General features: G+C 39.1%; 1 protein-coding gene across 2 annotated transcripts; it reads left to right on the top strand.

Annotated features, from left to right (window-relative positions):
* Positions 1–239: 239 nt before the first annotated feature.
* LOC130231634 (protein mono-ADP-ribosyltransferase PARP15-like) lies at positions 240–20,781 on the top strand. 2 transcript variants are annotated; one of them, XM_056460990.1, is made up of 6 exons: positions 240–382; positions 3,783–3,842; positions 5,329–5,505; positions 8,042–8,224; positions 11,423–11,839; positions 12,123–12,237. In XM_056460990.1, the coding sequence occupies exons 1-6, from the start codon at positions 277–279 to the stop codon at positions 12,143–12,145; spliced, it is 966 nt and encodes a 321-aa protein (XP_056316965.1). In that variant the 5' UTR covers positions 240–276; the 3' UTR covers positions 12,146–12,237. The 2 variants fall into 2 exon arrangements, with proteins under 2 accessions (XP_056316965.1, XP_056316966.1); XM_056460991.1 differs by lacking the exons at positions 240–382; positions 3,783–3,842; positions 5,329–5,505; positions 8,042–8,224 and adding exons at positions 14,564–14,700; positions 15,746–15,926; positions 19,953–20,781 and having other exon boundaries at positions 11,705–11,839; positions 12,123–12,360.
* Positions 20,782–22,341: the final 1,560 nt, after the last annotated feature.

The raw sequence follows: 22,341 nt of genomic DNA, 5'->3' as shown, positions 1-22,341 counted from the left end.
TGCATGTTTAATTGTACTGGTATCAGAGGGTTTCAGCTAAAAGTTCTTTAAAGTCTGTGTGATCCGGAAAGTTTTATTTTAGTATGTTGATTTACTTCCAACTGAAACAGAAGGACCAAACGCAGAAGCGAAATCTGAGACTTTAAGTTCTCACCTTACAGAAACTCCACAAAGAATTGCAAAAATAATATCTGCACATCTTCTCATGTCTGCACATCTTCCCCTGTCAACACAGCTCTGTTTCATTCACTGACCTCTGACCTTGATGAGGTCATCATGGCAGTAAATGGGATCCAACTCCATCTAGCGTTTGGTGACATCACTAATGAGACGACTGATGTCATCGTGAACAGCACAAACTTTATAGACTTCCAGAAAAACGGTACTCATGCAAACTTCTTATTTTAATAATCCAAACATCTTAATATGTTCATTTTTAGACCAGGGGTGCCCAAACTCATTCCTGAATAGACAACAGCCCTTTTGGACATACAGACCTTTCCGGAAAATTGCAGGTAAATTTCCGGAAAGGGATTGTTAGAGCCATAAAGAACACTCAGTATATTTGTAATATTTTTTTTAGAATATTACATTATTTGTATTGAGATATATAGTTATTGCTATTTAATACAGCACTTAATATGTATATTTTGTGATATTATATTATGTACATGACATTTCAAATGGTAAATATTGCCATACGTCATGTAGGCGTAAGCAACAGGAAATAAGATTCGAAAGAAGAAAAGAGGCTTGATGGTAGACAGTCTTTTGACCATTCTTTGAAACCATATTTATATTGAAACTTGGTAAAGTGTAAATAGTTCTTCCATTTGTTTTTTGATTTTGTTGTTCCTGACAAACGAATAGTAAACTGTTGCATTGCAAGTTTGTCAAATCCTTTGTGCCGAGTCCCTATGGAAATGGTGGAGAACCGGAAGAAATAGATCGCCATTACAGGGATCATATGTAAACATGTCCTTTTTGAAAATACCAGTAAATTAGTTCCTTCAATTTTCTCTTGACAGAGAAGTTGTAACATTACCTGTACTTTTCTGCAATGCTGCTCTGTGTGAACACAGAACGAAAATTGACAGAAAGAGCATATAGACATTTAGCTAATCAAGCTTGTACTAGCTAACCAGCTAATCAAGTTCTTACTAGGTATACTAGAAACTTCCATTGGGTGTGTAGAAGCAAATTGAAGCTGAATTCTGCAGGACAATGGCCCTCCAGGACCGAGTTTGTACACCCCTGGTTTATACCCTATATGTGCTTGTTCCCCTTTAGTTGGTCTCTTTGAGGTATGTAGTACCGTATATCACCAAATAGGGTTTAATTTTGAAGACCAATCACTCTGAATTGTTCGAAAAAAGTAAGGGCATATGGGCGACGCAGTGGCGCGGTAGGTAGTGCCTCACAGCAAGAAGGTCGCTGGTTTAAGCCTCGGCTGGGTCCGTTGCCGTTTCTGTGTGGAGTTTGCACGTTCTCCCCGTGTCCATGTGGGTTTCCTCTGGGTGCTCCGGTTTCCCCCACAGTCCAAAGACATGCGGTACAGGTGAATTGGGTAGGCTACATTGTCCGTAGTGTGTAAGTGTGTATGGATGTTTCCCAAAGATGGGTTGCAGCTGGAAGGGCATCCGCTGCGTAAAACATATGCTGCACGAGTTGGTGGTTCATTCCGCTGTGGCGACCCCAGATTAATAATGGGACTAAGCTGAAATGAAAATGATTGAATGAATGAAGTAAGGGCATGTTGGTGCATCACTCTGTTTCTCCTCACATTGCAGTGAGCACTACATTTACATGCACCCAAATAATCCATTTGTGATCAGATTGATGGTTCAATTGAATTCAAAAACGTTCATGTTGAGTTTGATCATGCTAAAATTTCAATCGGATTGGATTATTTTGTAACCCGATCCAACAGCAAATATGAGCATGTAAATGCCTGAATCCAAATACTTTTCCAATCGCACTCAAAAGTCTCTGAGGGCATATGTGCAGCGCTTACACTTATTATACAGCACATATTTTGATAAATCCACAAAAACACACAAACAAACTGCTTTAAGCAGCTGGATTGCGCATGCACTCTGTGAACAGAAGGAGAGAGCGAGTGCACTCTCAGTGATCCAGACTATGGGATCATATATTCCAGTCAGATACCAAAATGATTCAAACACTCGCTTCCCTATCAAACGACTGGGAAAAATAAAGTGCATGAGCCACTCCTGTCCATACGTGTACCAAACAATCACAAGAGAACTAATTGGTTCATTTTTTTCATGAACTGTACCGTCCCTAAGGCCTATCTATTTAAGTTTGGTCCCACTCCCGCGCAACATCTGTGCTTTGAGTAAATGCAAATGTGGCCTTAGTAATTGTAACTAGCAATGTCAGAAATCCTGTCGCACGCATCAGGCTTGACTGGACAAAATGCTAAAAGCCGCCGGCTAGCTCTCTGCAACTCTCACATGGTTGCCCAATGAAGCTAAGCAGGCCTGTGCCCAATCAGTACCTGGATGGAGATCACATGGGAACACTAGGTTGCTGCCAGGATAGGTGTAAGAGAGGCCAGCAGGGGGGTGCTTAATCTGAGGTCTGTGCAGGTCCTAACGCCCCCTTATAGTGATAGGAAGTCTATACTGCTCAGTAAGCATCAGTCTTTTGAATGAGGGATTTAACCTGACTCTCTGCGGTCAATAAAAATCCTAGGATGTCCTCTAAAATGTTTTGGGGTCTAACCCCAGCGTACCTGGCAAATTTGCCCACTGGTCTCTGTTCATGATGGCCTCCTAACCATCCCTAAATCATAATTGGCTTCCTCATTCTCTCCTCTACACCAATAAACAGGTGCGTAGTGTTCAGTCTGGCATAATATAGCTGTTAGGTGGATGCTGCAGACTGTTGGATGAGGAGATTCTGCCCAAAAATGTGTAACCCACTTTGAGTGTCTAGAAGTGCACAATATAAATGTAGGGAATTAAGCAAATAAACTTAATTGAAATGTATTATGCATCTAGACATCATGAAAATAATCTTTATTGTAACTCCAGGTTATGTTTATGAACTGAGCCGGATAACTATATGAAATATGATTTCTCGTTTGAACTGGCTGCATTGCCAGTTGTTTTATTCCCTGACAGAAGATTCTCTCACCAAGGATGCCCTGGCTCACAGCTGGCCCCAGGGTCTGCACAAGTATGTTTACCCAGTGAGCCTTCTGACATAGTCTCTGTGCAAAATCAGGGAGGATCAGGACCAGGTCTTGTTTGTTGTGCCAACTAGCTCATCCTGTCTGGTTTGCAGATCTTACACTCACATTAAGAAAGACATTTTTTTCTTAGAGACGTGGCACCATCTGACACCTGCGTCCAAATCTCTGAAACCTCCGCATGACTTAAGTGACCTGACTCCAGTTAGCGACATCACTCAGACTAGAGCCCCCTCTACAAGGCGAGCACATGATTTAAGATTTACATTGCTGCCATCTCTGCTCATCCTAATGTGGCACATCAGGCACAGAAGCTGATTCACCAGCTGAATGATTGGTTTCTCAGTGATAAGCCTGGTGTGCCATCTCATAGGTATGACTTATACTCGTAATTGGAGGAGTGGCCGCACAGATTGCACTCTCCAACTTCATAAACAATTCATTGACCTGTTTTCATACAATTCCGAGTGATTAGTCTTGTAATTTCTGACAAGTCTGTTCCCACTTTTAGAGAACAAGTTTTACCTACGTATAACAAGAATTTTTTTCACTTAATCTTTCACAGGAGTGTGTAAGGACATCCTCACTAAAGCAGGACCTCTGATTCAGGGTCAGCTCAAAGGAGGTAAGAAAATCAATAAACCATTATCTCTTTGATTCTGGTTTATTATATGTATAATAATTTTCTAATACTGTACATTTGAGTGAAGTATAATGTGACTTTGTCTCCGAGGATTAAAGCAGTGCTAAATGGATAAACGTAGCAACAAAATGCAGCATTATATTACACCTGCTGCAATTTATATGTTGTACACCAGTGGTTCTCAACTGGTTTGGCCATGGAACCCACATTTTTACATAGTCAGCAAGCCGCGACCAAAATTTTTAGGAACTATAATATAATTTTAGGACTTATATTAATTTGTATTGATTTGTTAAAGAGCCCATATTATGGGTTTTTGAAAATGCCCTTCCATGTAGTGTGTCACACAGCTCTAAGTGAAGTGAAATATCCAGCTAAGGCTTAAATCTGTAAGTGTATAGTGTTTAAAACTATTGATTCATCTATAAAAGAGTCGACTCATAGTGCTTCAAACGAGTCGTCTTGATAACGAGTCATTAGGTGTTTCGTGATGACGCGACTACAAAACACAAGTAACTAACACAGGGAAAAAAAGCCCCACACACACACACACACACACACACACAGTCATTTTTATCGATATTATCGACAGTCTACCCATTTATTGCTGTCATTTAACAAAATGTATGCACTTTTGTGATGCCCTCAGCTCTTGGAGTCGTCTTTGAAAATAGTCCACAGGTTTGTCCTTGCAACCGGGATGTTTGGTTTCTAAATGTCGTTTTAATTTAGAAGGTTTAATGCTCTCCTGTGAGAGCACCTCACTACATATGACACACTGAGGTTTTAAGCCTTTTTTGTCATCAATATATGTAAATCCATACTTTACATATTCAGGGTTGTACTTGCAACTTGGCATATTTGTTGATACAATTAAATGAAATTTCACATGTCAAACGTTACGGTTGTCGTGCGCGCATTTAAAAATAAAAGTTCGGTATAAACAAAATAAGTTAAAAATTAAACTTTTGTTGTTGTTTTTTTTTTTGTACACACACTCCGCAACCCACTGAAAATGTTCCCATGACCCACTAGTTGAGAAACACTGTTGTACACTATAGTATCCCACAATTCCTGTATGAGGTGAGTAATGCTGTGTTCACACCTAATGTGATACCCACGGATAAATTGTGTTAGACGCGTGAACATTTTGAGTTTACTTGCTTCATTCGTGCCTTAAATTCGCTTCATTCGCGTGTCAAATTCACTTCACAACAGACGCGGATTCGCGTCGTGGGTGGGGCTTCTGTCTGCCCCATGACTCTTTGTCATCTAGCTTTGTTGCTAAATGGCTAACATGGATTTTATTGAGAGAATAGCTGTGTTTATGTGCTTCTTCTGCGTCTGGCGTGAACGCAGCATACCAATGTGGTTTTATCTTGAAAAAAGCATTTGCTAAATTAAACATAAAAGGCTGAAATTATTTGTATCAAAATTTTTAAACCTATCCCTTATTTATGTATTTCAGCTCGGACCGCAAGTGGGCAGATCTTTACAACCTCAGCAGGAGGCTTCCCATGTAAGACCATCATGCATGTTTGTGGAGAGAGAAGCCCCAACATCGTCAAGACCTTAGCAAAAGAAATTGTGGTTCAGTGTGAGCGCGGCCATTATCAGTCTGTGGCTATTCCTGCTATCTGCGCTGGTCAGTACTCCTAGCATTTTAAGTAAGGGGATTTTATTTTTGTCCATGTCATGGAATATCAGGGAGTTTTTGTTTGTCATATTAAGTAAAATTGTTTCCTATTTATGATTTTTTTTTCACGTGTTATGCCTGTTGTTATCTTTAGGCTATTTTTCACTGCCATTTTATCCCTATACAACAATTGAATGCAGTCACCAGACTGTACATGTTAAAAAACTATCTGTGGCACAAAAAATTCATTTATTCACAAATAATATACACAAAAAAAAAATCATTTATTCATTCATTTTCTTTTTGGCTTAGTCCCTTTATTAATCTGGGTTCGCCAGAGCGGAATGAACCACCAACTTATCCAACTTATCCTCATACACTCTTATTCACACACATACACTACAGACAATTTTAGCCTTCCCAATTCACCTGTACCACATGTCTTTGTACTTTGGGGGAAACCGGAGCACCAGGAGGAAACCAACGCAAACGCGGGGAGAACATGCAAACTCCACACAGAAATGCCAACTGACCCAGCCGAGGCTCAAACCAGCGACCTTCTTGCTGTGAGGCGACAGCACTACCTACTGTGCCACCGTGTCACCACAAAAAAATTAAGAATTCTTTTTTTTTTTTGTTAATCTCATGAACATTGGTATCTCAAACCAGATGAGTACAGTTCTTCAGTAGTGTCCACACAACGACATTTCAAAAACCACACATTAATCTTACAACACTGCGGCATTAAGATCACAACTCAACAATATTTCAGAAAGCAAACATTATGTTCGCAACACAATGGAAATGCTCCTGACGACTAGGTGGCAGTAAAACACTGCTTACTACTTTTTCCTGGTTAAATGGTGAGTTAAGCTACGGTCACACTGGGCTTTGTGTGTGCGAAATTCTGTTGTATGGCGCTGCGAAAAGGGGCGGGATTAAACAAGATGTTTAGACATTAAAAAAGCGAGCGATTTGCTCCATGTTTTAAATTTCTGTCCAGAGAGGTCATGTTTTGATCCTCGATTGGTCTCACGCAGTCAAGTGATGTGATTTCGCAGGTCAGAGTTCACCAAGCTTAAACTTTGCACCGCAGCAACCTGCGAAACTTGACGCATGACCTTGCGTTTCCGGTCTGACGCATTCGCGTGCGTATGAATGGAAGTCTATAGGGAGAAAAGTCAAGTGTGACCGCAGATTCACAGCGATTACATCTAGGAGTCACAGAACATTAATCACAAGAAATTGCTTTCAAGGAGCAAGAAGTAGGTTTTGCATCTGACCATACCTATCTGCACCGCCTGCAATATGAATAAACGTGAATGAGATGTGCACACAATTACCCGTTTGTGAGCCACCTGCCTGCTAGTGTGTGTTAGCGCAACTACATTTCAAAAACAAACGTTGTGATCTGAAAGTGCCATGAAACGCCCCCTATCTCAGCAAGGTGTTTTCACACCTCCAGTTTGAAAAAAGTCTGGAAAGTGGGTGAGTCCAGCTCAGTTTAGGTGGGAGTGTAGAGTGGCTGTAGAGGAAAGGGTTTGCATGAAAAAGGGAGTTTCATTATGTGCACCACAGCTGATTTTCACACAAACACAGATGCAGGGGAGATAGCCTGTGATTCGGAGAGCAGCATTTACAGTACAGCGGATCTGAGAGTTGTGAGGAAATGAAGGATTTTCTGTCCATAATATTGTAGGGATATTGCTGTAGACTTGGTAACTAAATCATTTTGAATTGGGTATGTCTTTAAAGCTTTGCCATCTGAATAAACATAAACAAAGAACACTGATCGCACATATACCAAATCTGTAGAGACAGGACAATCAACGCCAACTGGTTGCAAGTGGAAAATACAGATTTCACCGTTTCCAGATGCGAAAGCTCTCGGGTAAAAAATGTTCCTTACAAACATATTTTTGTCACGTGTTAGCAGACCACTGTAATCCACACATGTTGTGCTTTCACCCCGGGGAGATGGAAACAAAAACGTGGCACATTTTTTAACGCAACACTGATGACCCATATCTCCAAACAATTCTTCTACTACTTGTTTTAATTACAGTTGGCAAGACAATGTGGCGTCTGTAACACTGTAACAGGTAAAAAGAGTCTTCGAAGCTATATCATGCATGTTAATGTAGTTGCATCTCATTAACAATAAAGCGCACTGATTGGTTCTGTATGTAAATATCATATTATTTAATATAAAGCAATACAGATGGTGTGGCGGACATTTGAACTGTATCATGGCTTGCCAAAATATGTGGGAAATTACTTACACTTCTTTAAATTTTGGCCCAAATTTTGTGTTGAATTTATCATTTGCAGAATCACAAAATTCTTAGGGAATGCTCAATACAACAGCAAGAGTTCGACATTTGGCTTAGAGTGGGAACCTTGTTGACACTTAATTAACGCGGTTGAAATTTTCAGTTTTTTTCTGAAATGCAAATCGACTTGCAAAATTTGGGGTTGTTAAAATATTTGTTTCAAGGATTTGTCTTTGCTTGCATGAGGTGATTCATGTTGAATGGCTTAACAGGACAAGGAGGTTTGGATCCAAATGTTGTGGCCAAGTCCATTCTAGAGGGAGTGAAGGAGGGTGTTCAAGGAGCGAATCTTCAATATCTCAGAAATATTCGCATCGTTCTGCTGAAGATTAAAGTTTTCCTGGCGTTCAAAGCAGTGGCACAGCAAGTCTTTGGAGGGAATGCCCAGTTGACAGGTGAGGATAACAAGCAGAGGTGACAAGCAAATAAAAAATATATATATATCTACGCTAATTTATTTAACACACACTTAGTTTACATTTTAATTTGCACATAATATAGTTGAACATTTAGTATTGTCTATATCAGAGGTCTCCAAGCTTGTATCATGTGCAAGCTACTTTTTAAAAACTGAAAGTGACAGAGAGCTACTCATCATGTCATGGTCACTGAATCTTTCAGCATAGTAGTGGATGATAAATCTCAAATTAACAAAAATCCACACACACCTGGTTTTATTTTATATTTTTGCCCCTTGAATTTGAAAATGATAGAATCATTCATTCATTCATTTCGGCTTAGTCCCTTTATTAATTCAGGGTCACCACAGCAGAATGAACCGCCAACTTATCCAGCACATGTTTTACACAGCGGATGCCCTTCCAGCTGCAACCCATCTCTGGGAAACATCCACACACACTCATTCACACCCATACACTACGGACAATTTAGCTTACCCAATTCACCTGTAACACAGGTCTTTGGACTGTGGGGGAAACCGGAGCACCCAGACAAAACCCATGCGAACACAGGGAGAACATGCAAACTCCAAACAGAAATGCCAACTGACCCAGCCGAGGCTCGAACCAGCGACCTTCTTGCTGTGAGGCGACAGCACTACCTACTGCGCCACTACGTTGCCCTACAATAGAATCAAATAGAAATCATATTATAGAATACTGCAGTTGTCAGCAAAAAAAAATAAAAATTAAATAAAAAAATTATATATAGTGTAGTTTTATACACATTTATTGTACCATAACATTAAACCTGAAGTTTTTTTAACTTGGGTTGGCTTGTTCCCATTGCTGGCCTGTCTGGAGCGATTTAGCAGGAAAACGGTGGTTCCACTGATATTATTTTATAGTCCCCTTGGAAATATCATGGCCACAGTCGCGATCATGCTACGTGTAAAATTTAAAGCACGCAGTGCCCCTGGGCCAAGTGTCAGGCATGCCATTGGAATGACTGAGGCCTCCTCCACGGGTTGGGGCACCGTGTACAATGAGCATGTAGCTGCGGTTCCATGGACCGGACTGCAGTTATATCAATTGCCTGGAGCTGTTGGCAGTGTTTCTCTTAGTTCCAATTAGTGGTGGCTGGGAAACACGTGCTGGTCAGGATGGACAGCACGGCATAGGTAGCGTACATCAAGGTACGACTCTGTGCAAGGTCAGGGAGGACGAGGAGCTGATTTTCATTGTTGTGCCTCGTTACAGCCCCTCTCCATCAGATTCCCCTGAAGGAAGGACCTTCTTTCTCAGGGACGGGGCACAATCTGGCACCCATGTCCAGCTATTTGGAACCTCCATGTGTGGTGCATAGATGCGACATAGTAGAGTTAGGTGCCCTACCGGCTTCTGTGTTTAATACCATCACCCAGGCTAGAGCACCCTCTACGAGGCAGGCCAATGCCCTGAGGTGGAGTCTATTCTCTGAGTGCGGTACTTCTCGCAGAGAAATCCCCTGAACTCTCTCGATCGGTGTCATGCTTTCCTCCATTGAGCTTAAGCTTCAGTGTCAGTATATATCAAGATCCTGTTGCTTAAGATAGCTCTGCTGACAGCGCTCGCATCGCTCAAGGCCGTATAATTCTCACATTATCCTGACACCCTGGCCTGGTTATGTGCTCAAGGTTCCTACCACTCTTTTCCCTCTCGCTGATGTGTGCCATCTGCGCACTGCACGTGTATATGGACCACAATCAGAGCATATGATCTTCTGAGCAGCTCTTTGTCTGTTTTGAGGTTGGCAGAAGAAAAGTTCAATATTTAAACAGAAGTTGGCCCACTGCATAGTGGATGCCATCGCCCTTGCCTACCGTACTTAATGCGAGCTGTGTACTCTGGGGGTGAGAGCACACTCTACTAGATGTGTCGCCTCTCCCTGGGCATTAGCATGCACCGCCTCTCTAACAGACATCTGTAGAGCTGCGGGTTGGGTGAGACCTAACACATTTGCGAGATTCTATTATCTTCAAGTGGAGCCAGTTTTCTCCCGGGTGCTGGTAACACCAGTCATTCAGGAAAAAGCGCGATTATAAAAATGGTTTCTGCACCATGCTCCCAAACTCTGAGCTATGTGTGCCTTATACTGCTCTGCTAGCTTCAGTTCCCCATTGGCGAACCCTAGACAGATCAATTAATCTTTATTTTTATAGTACTTTTACAATGTAGCTTGTCAAAGCAGCATAACAAAATTAGAAGGTCAAGTTAATTGAAACCGTGTCAGTCCAGTTATCAGACTTGAAGTTTCTGCAAGGCCCCTTTCACCTGACTCTGCGAAGGAGTCAGGTGCAGACCCATTACATTATTGGTATGTCCACTTGATCAGCCTGTGTTCTGGGGTTCGGTGCCAGCTAGGTTTGGCTCTCTTTTCAGGCAAACCCATATGCAGTGTCAGCCCTACATAGACCTGTGTCTTCATTACCAGATAACCATCTTCCATATGTTGTGCTCCCCCTAACCAAGGTGAGCCTGTATGTGTCAATTTGGGTAACAGTGACCTACACAGCGTCCTTCCCCTTCGGGACTGGCATGCTTTACCAATGCACTGTTGTATTTTGGGTAAGTCCTAGCAAATTGGTGCTAGGCATGATTGGCGAGTATGACTTCCCAAGCTATTTTTCCACATCGTGGTAATTAGGGCCAGGGACGTTGGAGAGTCAAGCCTTTGATGGTGTTTGGGTGTTCGTGCTACCCACCTGGCACACATCAGCCCAAACTGCATCACGGGTTCAGCTCCTGTGGCACTTGGAATATGCTCCCCTAATCGATCAACTCTTAGACACGTAGTGATCGACTGAGGAGGAATGTCTTGGTTACTTACCTAACCCTCGTTACCCTCAAAGGGAACAGAAGCATTTATGTCCCCCTGCCACAGGAGTTGAATCTGCTGCTGAATGCTGGTGGGTTCGGCTCTTCAGTGAGTAGTCTGATGTTCTCCTCTCAAAGGCAGCCTTTATACTCCAAATTGTGGAGTGACTACACCTGTGAGAGCTGTGCTCAACAAATTTCATATGCATTCCATTGGCCTGTTTTTATACAAATCAGAGTGATTGGTCCTAAGCAAATCCCTTAGTTGATTTTGTGTATTGATTATTAAAATGAATTGTACAATGTTAGCTCACAATGTTGCACTTGTACCTCTTTCAGCGCCAGCTCCTCTTGTACCTATCAGCATACCCACCAGAGGGCACAGTGAATCAGCAATACCAACCAGACCACGAGCAGTTTCTTTACCAACTACATATGACTTGAGTTCTCTATTGACCTCTTTGCCAGTCACAGAGGACAAAGCAGCATTCCTGGTGATTGGAGACTGTGATAAAGACGTGTCTGATGCCTGTAGAGAGCTTCAGCGGGCGTACGACAGTCAGTGTTCAACACAGTCTTTCCACTCTGATGAGATTAAGCATCTTACTAAAGATGAGCTGGACCAGCTTCTGTCTAAAGTCCATTCACTGCACCTTCAGTTAAGCGCCAGCAGCTCTGGAGAATGGGTGGTAAAAGGGCTGAAAGATGGAGTGAATGAGGGTGGCGAGACTGATACGACATGCACTTCGCAGACAGGTGGGAAAATAAACAGTAAAATGAACATAGCACTTGCTAGACAATGACAATCTGAAATAGTATGATGTATGATTTCGCTTGCAAAAATACTTTAGTCACAAAAAAACATCTGTAATACAATGAAATGTTAGTCAAAATACACAGAATTTTTTTTTATGATTATTGTTGCAGTGTTTGGGATACTTTTGATTAATGTGAAACTTAAAACACCTTTTAAAAGAGCAAATAATATTTCATTTTTAATTTTAGGAAGGTCTAACTATTATTTGTCTCAAACCTTTAGGTAAGAGAGAAGGAACGGGATAACCTCTTCACTCAAGTCACGTGGTGCATTCTGGGACCACGAGGCGTTTGGCAGAAGTTCCCAGTAGAGGCGAATCATAAGCTTGAGAGAGCGGATGTAAATGATGGGATTGTGGATGCACAGAGTGTGAAATGGACTGTGGATTTGAGGAAAATGGAGGCCACGGCATGTGTTTCAGGACAGGTGACTGCTCTCAAACGCCTGGAGAACCTATCAGGTGAGGACACTTTCATTAAATATGATTCTGATTATTTTATTTTTATATGTATTTATAAACAATTTTGTGTATTTTGAACTCTTAATCTTCAGGCAAATACCATAACCTTCCCTGCCTCCTTAAAACAACTCTTCTTCACTTCTGGTTACATGGTGTGGCAATATAAATATATATATTCTAGTTCCAAATTAGCAATAATCTATATATAACTGAAAAGTTATATTCTTTGTTTTTTTTAATTAGCTCAAGTCATTCAAAACTCTAGCTAGGGTGTGACAGAGCTTAAAATCTCTTGGTTTCCTGAGCACTGACTGTGCTAAAGTGATGCAAATGCTAAAGGCATTGTCTCAATGACTCTTCTTTTGTCTTTGGGTAACACTTTCAAGCTGGTCAACTGGCCGGAAGGGTTCTGACTCCAGTACATAATTTGCATGCTTTGTTTTCATGCTAAAATGTATCGTGAATGGGTACTTATATGCTGATGAGATCAGGGCAATTTACTCTGCCGACAACAACACTTCATTTGTTCAATTCAATTCACCTTTATTTGTATATCGCTTATACAATGTAGATTGTGTCAAAGCAGCTTCACATAAAAGGTCACAGTAAATAGGAACAGTGTAGTTCAGTTTGTAGTGTTTAAGTTCAGTTCAGTTTAGCTCAGTTCAGTGTGGTTTAATAATCACTACTGAGAGTTCAAATATTGAAGGGCTGTCTCCACCCACATGTGTCAATGTCTGTAAAAATGTATTTAAACTAGTACCTGCAGCACTAAGACAGAGTTCTTTCGATAAATGCCACAGCTACAGCGAGTTTCCTATTAAAGGATTCTGCTTTGAAGATACCCGAAAGTTTTCCTTGGTTTCTGGCTCGTCTTAGAATTTCACAACAATGGAATGCATTTAGGGGGCGGGGCTATCAGTCGTTTAGGGCGGAGCTATCAGTCATTTAGGGTGGAGCTATCTGTCATTTAGAGCGGAGCTATCTGTCCTTCAGGTCAGGGCTATGAATCCTTTAGGTTGGGGCTATCAGTGCATGTCTTGTTTCTGCTGTTTCTCTATTTTGTTAGTAATGCCTATCTTCCATCTAATCGTCAAACCTAAAGGACAAAACCGCCCAACAATTTTTTTATTTTGTATTATTTCAGGACCATTTCAGTTGGATGTTTGTCATGGTATGGGGGAAAAAGCACAATCTTAACTTCCATTTCATCCTGATTTAGATTATTTTATAATGTGGCAAAGGAAATCTCTTAACCATTGATTGTATATTAGGTAAACTGAGATCTATTTAACCCATAAGTATGTTTCAATATTCGACCTATTTTTATGTGCATTTTGGACGATAGCAAAAAAAAGTTTAATGGAAATGCTAAGGCTTGCATAATTGTTGAAGTTGTTCATCCATTTGTTGCCAGTTTATCAGCAAGTGATGATTTAGTTCTTATTGGATGGAAATGCTGCTTTATTCGTAAATGTTTTATGCAATATTTCAGTTTTGTATATACATCTAATTCGTATCTTTGAATGAAAAATACCTGATGTCTTTTTTTGATACTTTTTAAACCTTAAAAGTGTTGTTTTTTTGCCTTTTAAGCAGCAATTTTATCTTTTAATTGACTAAATTGATTGTTTTAATTAATGTGTATCAATGTCCCATGAGCAAATCAGTTTACATGTTTCCTGCAACACAATCTCACGGCAATTCGTAACTTTTTGATTTAGTGGCTTATTCGTACGAATTCCTACGATCTAATTCGTACAATTTAGTACGATTTGCTCATCCGCCAATGACGGTTGGGTTTAGGGGTGGGGTTAGTTGCCACGCCTCCTTTTTAAAATCGTACAATTTCGTACGACTGAACTCGTACGAATTCATACGAATTAGCCACTAAACTGTCAAAATGTAAAATACGTTTTCTCGTGAGATCAGGCTGGTTTCCTGCTTGCATATTTAGAGGAGGTATGTAAGACATGGAAATTTGTTAACAGGCATATATGTGACTGTTAGTGCAACAGATTGTTCAGTTGTTAACAACTGAAAACGATTAAATTCCAATGCAGTTTCCTATGTAGAAAAGCTAACTTAACCAGCATAGGTTAATCAAATCAAAGGAGCAGTTTGTGTGTTAGGAAGTAAAAGCTGTTAATGCATGTTTGTCCTTTAATGGGTTAAACGCATATCTCACCATTCTGCATTTCAGATTTCTCTTTGCCCATCTACTGGGACAACATGAGACAAAATGAGCATTTAAAAGTGGTTGCTTTGGATCCGCAATCAACAGAGTACCAGACAGTGAAGGCAGATTTCAAGAAGACCGTCAAACAGACTGTGCTCAAGGTTTGAGACTCAATTACAATTGAGTAAAGTTATATACTTGTGTACTATCTCTATAAATGTATTTGTTTTATTTAAGATCATTTATCATTAATATTTTACTTTAGACCCGTAAAGCACTCCAGAATCTGACAGATTGATTAGCTGTAGGCTCTAGAACAGTCATCTGAAGCGTTGTCATACAGTGTTATGCTGGAGTTCATCAATAGTCCTGCATTTACTAACACGCACTATATTTGAAGTGTTTGGAAGTAATTCGCATTTTCCTCCTGTAGAAAAACGTCATAAGAACAATGTTTAGTGGCTCAATGTATTACTACAGTGTTTTTGAAAGTCTAAACACTTTATTGATATAGTGTACAGCCAAGCACATGTGGTCAGAACACAAACGAGTCGCAGGTAATAAAGTATCAAGCGTTTCTCCCAAAGTAAAGTCTGTCTGCCAGGTCTAAGCAAAGTGCCAGCAGGTGTCTGTAGCTCCGCTCACTCTCCGCCTCTTTGCCCTTGTTTGGTATCCCGCCGTGGGTGCGATGATGCGTGAACAAAATGGCGACGGTTGGCCACGCCTACTTGTAGCTTCTTTTGCAGTGTTCAGAAACCTATGGGTGACGTCACGGATACTCCGTCCATATATTTTACAGTCTATGGCAGATGTCGGGTCTTTGTGCTCGTGCTGTGCATAAAATATATACAATTAAATAATAAAATAAAATACAATTACAAAATTACAATTATTACGGCCATTGCATGACAAAAAATATCCTGAAAACAGCTTTTAAAGAAGTTTAATGGGCTAATTTTTATCTCTACATCTCTACATTTTGTTTGTTTTTTTGTTTTTGTTTTTCGTGAAGGACAAGAACTCCAGTAGTTTTATTGTGTTATAATCTTGAACCCAGTTAGAGTTATTATTTTTGAAAAATAATGGTTGATGGCTAAAAGGCATTACACTGAAAGTTCCTACAAGTGTGGACTCATGTGGGGTTCTCTTAAAAGATCACCTACAATATTTGTAGTTGATTGTTTGTGCGTGAATGCATTTTAACAGATCGAGCGCATCCAGAACATCAATCTTCGGCGGTTATATGAGGCACGTAAATCAGAGCTGGAGATCAAGAATGATCCAACTGTGGGAGCAGGAGAGAAAATCCTTTATCACGGCTCAGCACAGGCGTCCTGCTCATCCATCATGAACACAAACTTCAACCGCAATTTTGCTGGGCAAAATGGTAATTTTAAAGCTTTTTGATATATATTTTTATATATTTGTAAATGCTATTGGGCAGCACGGTGGCACAGTGGTTAGCAACGTCGCCTCACAGCAAGAAGGTCGCTGGTTCGAGCCCTGGCTGGGCCAGTTGGCCTTTCTGTGTGTAGTTTGCATGTTCTCCCCGTGTTGGTGTGGGTTTCCTCCAGGTGCTCCAATTTCCCCCACAGTCCAAACACATGCGCTATAGGTGAACTGAATAAGCTAAATTGGCCGTAGTGTATGTGTGTGCATGTAAGAGTGTATGGGTGTTTCCTAGTGCTGGGTTGCAGCTGGAAAGGCCGCTGAGTAAAACATATGCTGGATAATTTGGCGGTTCATTCCGCTGTGGTGACTCCTGATTAATAAAGGGACTAAGTCAAAAATAAAATGAATGAATGAATGAATGCTATTTTCTAAAAACAAATATTTAACATCATTTAAAAATGTGGTTAATAAATAGTAATAGTAACGATTCACAAAATGAATGATTTGGTTCGATTTGACAATGGTTCAGTACGTTTTCAATACAGCAAAACGAAAAAAATCAATCTTTGATTTTTACACATTTATTATTTAATAAAACTACGATCTTAAAGCATGAACTTCTTTTTTTACTTTGAGTAATGCTGGAGCTACGCTAGACAACATTTGAAGTGGATCAGAAGCTTTCATCTAACTTTTTGTCCAAACAAGTGGATATAATTGGATTTCCATTGTAAAACTTGAATACAAAAAAAAGTATATTATTTTTTTATTTCATGTGGGAAGTTATAAGTTTAAATACTCTCTAAAATCATTCTGCTTAAATCCACAATTTTTTCTTGACAAAATTCTTTGTTGAAATAGCAAAAAGTGTCCACAGATTCTGTCTGGCTTTAGTAATAACTGCTGAATAAAAGTTATTCCTATCACAAGAATAAATAGCATGAAATTCATAAAAAAGGAGAGGGTTTGTGTAATAATTAGCGGTGGGGAACGATCAATCGCATGCAAAATAAAAGTTTGGTGTATATATATATATATATATATTAGTGCTGTCAATCGATAAAAAAATTAACTAATCACACGATTAATTGCATTTAATAAAAAATATGATTGTTTATTAGAATTTTTGTTTAACTTGTAACAGATTTCTTCATGTAAACAACATACCTGCAATAAACCATCAAGATCCTCAAACGGTTGGCTTGACAGCCATATTTATTACAGAAATAAAAACACAGGCATGTAAGTGCCATTTGAATTTTCAAACAATCAATACCCATAAACAGAAAAATGATTTCCATGTTGGATTCTAAGTGGACTACAAAAAAAAATCCAAAATACAAGCATTGCAGATATGGAAAATGGAAAATTATAATACAGGAATGAATATAAACTATTGCACTTATTGAAAAGGTGTATTCCTGTGAGTTGAAAACATTCATTATAAAGTAGAAAGAATTTTGTTTAGTCCTCCGTTATATTCAGCCAGTTGTTAAGACAGTCAAGTCGGTTGACATTATCAGGGGACAATGTGGTGCTTTTCTTTTGAATGATGTGACCTGAGAGTGAGAACAGTCTCTCACAAGCAGAATCACTGAATCAGCATATGAATTTTGGTGACTAATTTGTAAACTGGTGCTACAACAAGGACGTAAGAAGGATCAAGGGATACACCAAAGGCATGCACAGGTACGCGTTGTGTCACACCAAAGACTGATTCTTACAGGGACTTTGGTCACACCATCTCTAAACTTTTATTTCTAAACAACTTTGAGGGATACATCGTCGGCGATGTTTAGGCGTTTTTTCTTGTTGCTAGGAAACGCACGCGTGCACACACACACACACACGACTCCCTTCAGATTCATCAACACATACGATTGCGCTCATCAAGTTTGCTTAAACTAAGCATTTTAAAGCATGGCTATATTGTACAAGCAAGGATTCTGACACCGCAACCTGAAGCAGACACTTTACAAAAGTTGCATTTAAGGGAGGAAACACGTGGAATCATAGCTGAGGAATGCGCTTTGACAGCTTGCGACATCCTCTGCCAGAGTACATTTACATGGACCTCAATACTCCGATTTTAATATGATTAAGATAATACTCTTATTAAAAGTCTACAATGTAAACAGTGATTTTTGATTACCTTAAAGCAGTGTTTTCCAACCCTGTTCCTGGAGGCACACCAACAGAACATGTTTTGGATGTCTCCCTTATCTGACCCATTCACTTCAGGTTTTGGAGTCTCTTCTAATCTTCTGGTGAGTTGATTCAGGTGTGTTGGATTGGGGAGAGCTTAAAAATGTGTACTGTTAGTGTGCCTTCAGGAACAGGGTTGGGAAACACTGCCTTAAAGGTTTTTCTTTCCATTTGATCAATGCCATTAAAACAAAAGTCAAAATATTATAAGTGAAACATATGAAAGTAGATGAAACTCTGGAGGAAACACTGGATAGCGTGGTAATGCGACATTAATTATTTTATACTGAAATTTTCCTTCTAAAAGTCCTTCCTTGGTTTAATCCATATTTTTTTGCATGTTGAACACACGTCGACCACGACAGGAAATTGCAAAACCTGCAACTGCATTAATTGTAATTTTTTTAACACGTTAAATATTTCAAATTAATCACATGCGTTAACGCACTAATTTTGACAGCACTAATATATATATATATATATATATATATATATATTTGTACTGTATATGTAATACAGTCATAAAAGTATTGATGAACACCCTTTCTTGTCTTAGGAGAATTTTGAAAACCTTTTTTTATCCACTTCAAATGTTGACTTCTGCTTTCATGACCCGTCTTCTGGGGTGTCTTCTTAGCAGCATATAAAAAACAGCTCCTTATTAAAATTAGATAACATTTTTGATTAAAGTAGATTAATAGTAAAAGTTATAAACAAATGCAAAGAAAATAGCCTTTTTTATGCTTTGCATTTAAAAATGTGAGATTCAGATTTTTTCTATATAAACACAGCGGTGTTGTCTTGGGCTCATTTACATTGAACACGTCTTCACTTCTAAAAATGCGAGACTCACCAGCCTCCGAGTTCTGCTGATTGGTCCGCTGGTTTGAAACTGACATTAATAAACAGCGATGCATGCAAATGTAGATGTTCTTTTAACTTGACATATCTCGTGTGCGGTGCTATAAAAGACGTGAGCGTAATGGCCACACATGTCCGGTGGCTTTTGGAGGCGTGAGATGCTCTTTGGTAGCACAGATAATCAAGACAGTTCTTGCGGTAATAATAATATAATGATATTAATACTAAACCACTGTGATGATGGACTTTAGCTGAGGGATTTTAGAAAGACCAAAACTACATGGCAGATTTCCGATTTATTCATTAATTCGTCCCATCTAGGCATAGACCCCGGTTTTAAGATTTTGGTCTGATAACCTTGGATAAAAATATCACGCATATCACAGTGTTGTGATCACTGCTCTATGATATGCTCTTTTTAAATGTCTGGGTGAAAAACAACAACTTTTTCCCTATTGAACACAATACATTTTATTTTAAGAAACATTTAAAGTATTTTGGAGCAGTAAACAGGTCAGGATGAATAATTCAAATAAATCATTGACCTCTGCTGTCTTCATTAGTTTCAAAAACACAGATTTTCTACAACCTGAAAAGGCATGTATGAACATCTTTCTTGTCTATGGTTATAAAGTAAAGCCACTGCACTGTTCAGGTCTACAGCATGTTGGTATGTTGGTGTATAAGCGTTTGGATTTTCAGATGCTTGCTGAAATTTGTTCACTGATAACACTTTGGGTTTTGGGGGATTTGGGGTTTTGAACAAAGTCGTGACAATTGTAATTTCTCAATGAACATGACCTTTATTACACGGATTTAACATCCTCTTCCTATTTAATAAGATACATAGCTAACTGATTCTCCATTGATTGTTCAGTTTGTGATACTCATCACCAGTGATACTGATCCTTATATAATATAGGAAACTGATACTGATGTTTTATGCATTTCTCAGCCACCGTCTACGGTCATGGGACGTACTTTGCAGTGAACGCCAGCTACTCTGCTAATGTGACCTATGCAGCTCCTGCAGCAGACGGGACTCAGCTGATGTTTGTGGCTCGTGTGCTCACGGGTCATTATACTCAAGGTCTTGGGAACATGAAGACGACCCCTGTCCGTGTTGCTTTAGGCCAGCTCTATGACAGTGTGGTAGATAACATCCAGAATCCCACAATGTTTGTAGTTTTTCATGACTGTCAGGCTTATCCTGACTACCTCATTACATTCAAGTGAACTTAAACAACAATCAGCCTTAGCTTGGATGGTTTATAAGTAAACTGCATGGTTTATAGGTATAAAGTTACCCATCAGATTGACATTGTGCCCCAACGTTGTGGAACGTTGCATTTTGTTTGGAAATGAAAATCGGATTGGCGTCAGAACCCAACGTCAGGCTGACGTCAATGTCCAATGTTGGACAGACGTTGCATTTTGGTTACTTTCCAACGTAATTAAAAAACAACAAAATATCAACGTCTAATGATGTTACAGCTTGACGTTGTGTGGACCAATATGATGTCTATCAGATGTTGGATTTTGGTTGCCATACCTGACGAATAAATGTCAGTATTTGACGTCAACATGACGTTGGTTTAAGATGTTGGCTCAACTCTGGATTTTGGTTACTTTTCAACACAACGTAAAATCTATAAAGTCTCAACGTCATTTCACACCTTTATTGGATGTCAAAATTACGTTGTCATTAGACGCTGGCGACCTAAATCTAACCGAATATTAACGTCTAATGACGTTGTGTGTCTCCTGGGTAAACACTTCAGTTTAATTTAAATAAATCTACGCATTAATTTAGAGATCTAGATTCAATTAGTTAAATTACATTTCGTTTTACATTTGTCAGAGCTAACTAATTAGTTATATTAGTAATACTTTAAACATTTACTTCTGCAACAGTGTATAAAAAGTGATAGCGAGTTTACTTCATGCAATTTTGATGTTTTTTCTTGGACTTGCATCGTAATTCAGATTCAGATTCAGAGTTTTTCATTCTCAGCTGTATTTGATTAATGCTATTAAGGAATATAACAATATAACAAAGTCCCCATGAACTGGAAGCTGCCATTTTTTTCGTATTGTGACGCAGTTCCTAGAAAAACGGAATATTAAATGACACAAGTGGGTGTGGCTTGTTTTTCTACTGCGTGCTGATTGGATGTAGTAAAGGAGGCATTTCATTCAGAAAGATTGGTAAAAGTGTTTGAGGATGGTTATTACAACCTAACAGACTCTTCTTTCTCACCATTTGTTGCCAAAGCTGACATTTGCAACAGCGTGGTTAAATGTTAGCCATGCCCATTTGCTAAAATATATGTAATCTGACAAATTACCTGAAAAAAAAAAACAGGAAGTGCTTTTACGGATTTTAATTAAAGATTAGAAAGGCAAACTATTTTTTTTTCTTAATGACATGCACAGATGAATTGTTCACCACAAAACTAGCAATGTGAGCTAAATCATATGGGTAGTTTTGATTTCATGTGTACTTTAACTTTCATACTGATTTTAATAAATCATACTGCAGATTACTTGAATGAATGCAAATAAGCATTTAAGTACTTATTTTTATGAACGTGGTAAAGCTAAACAAAGCCTGATGGTCATTTTTATAACCTTTTCTTACACTAAAAAGTCTTTTACTTGCTAAAAAGGTGTTAACTATAAATCTGATGATGGTCATGTTGCAGATAATGTTTAACAGGTTTTTATCAATTATTGAGCCATGTAATTTTAACATTACATGTTAAAATTTGCAGGATTTAAATATTTGGTCACACAGTACATTATACAGACTTAAGGGGTTAATTCTTGCATATAAATAATTTCTATTTTATTAAAAACCAACAATAAATGTCATTTAAAAAAAAAATGTTGTTGGGTTTTCTGGTGTTTGGTTTTGATTGACGGAATTTATTCTCAGAGTGATTCTTTTAACAGCTTTAGAACAGTACACTGGATTCCATTTTCATTTCCATGGCAACACGTCAACCCTAAAGGGACAGTTGATTCAAAAGCAAAAATATACACTTTAATTTAGCCTCAGGCCGTCTTTTTTTCTCTTCAGTAGAACATTAAGAGCATTTTAAGCTTGAAGTTTCTGCTTGAAGTTTCTGCCAACCCGACTCTACACCATAACTTTTTAATCCAGATGGATGGGGCAACCATTACTGCATCCAAAATGGTAAAAAGCCTTGGAGTAACGATTGATGACCAACTAAACTTCTCTGAGCACATTTCTAGAACTGCTCGATCTTGCAGATTCGCACTCTATAACATCAGAAAGGTCCGACCTTTCCTATCTGAACATACAACTCAACTCATTGTTC

Source organism: Danio aesculapii, chromosome 7, assembly GCF_903798145.1.
Source record: "Danio aesculapii chromosome 7, fDanAes4.1, whole genome shotgun sequence".
Lineage (NCBI taxonomy): Eukaryota > Metazoa > Chordata > Actinopteri > Cypriniformes > Danionidae > Danio > Danio aesculapii.
The sequence above is the reverse complement of the archived record's forward strand: the minus strand, read 5'-3'. Positions and strand labels throughout refer to the sequence as shown.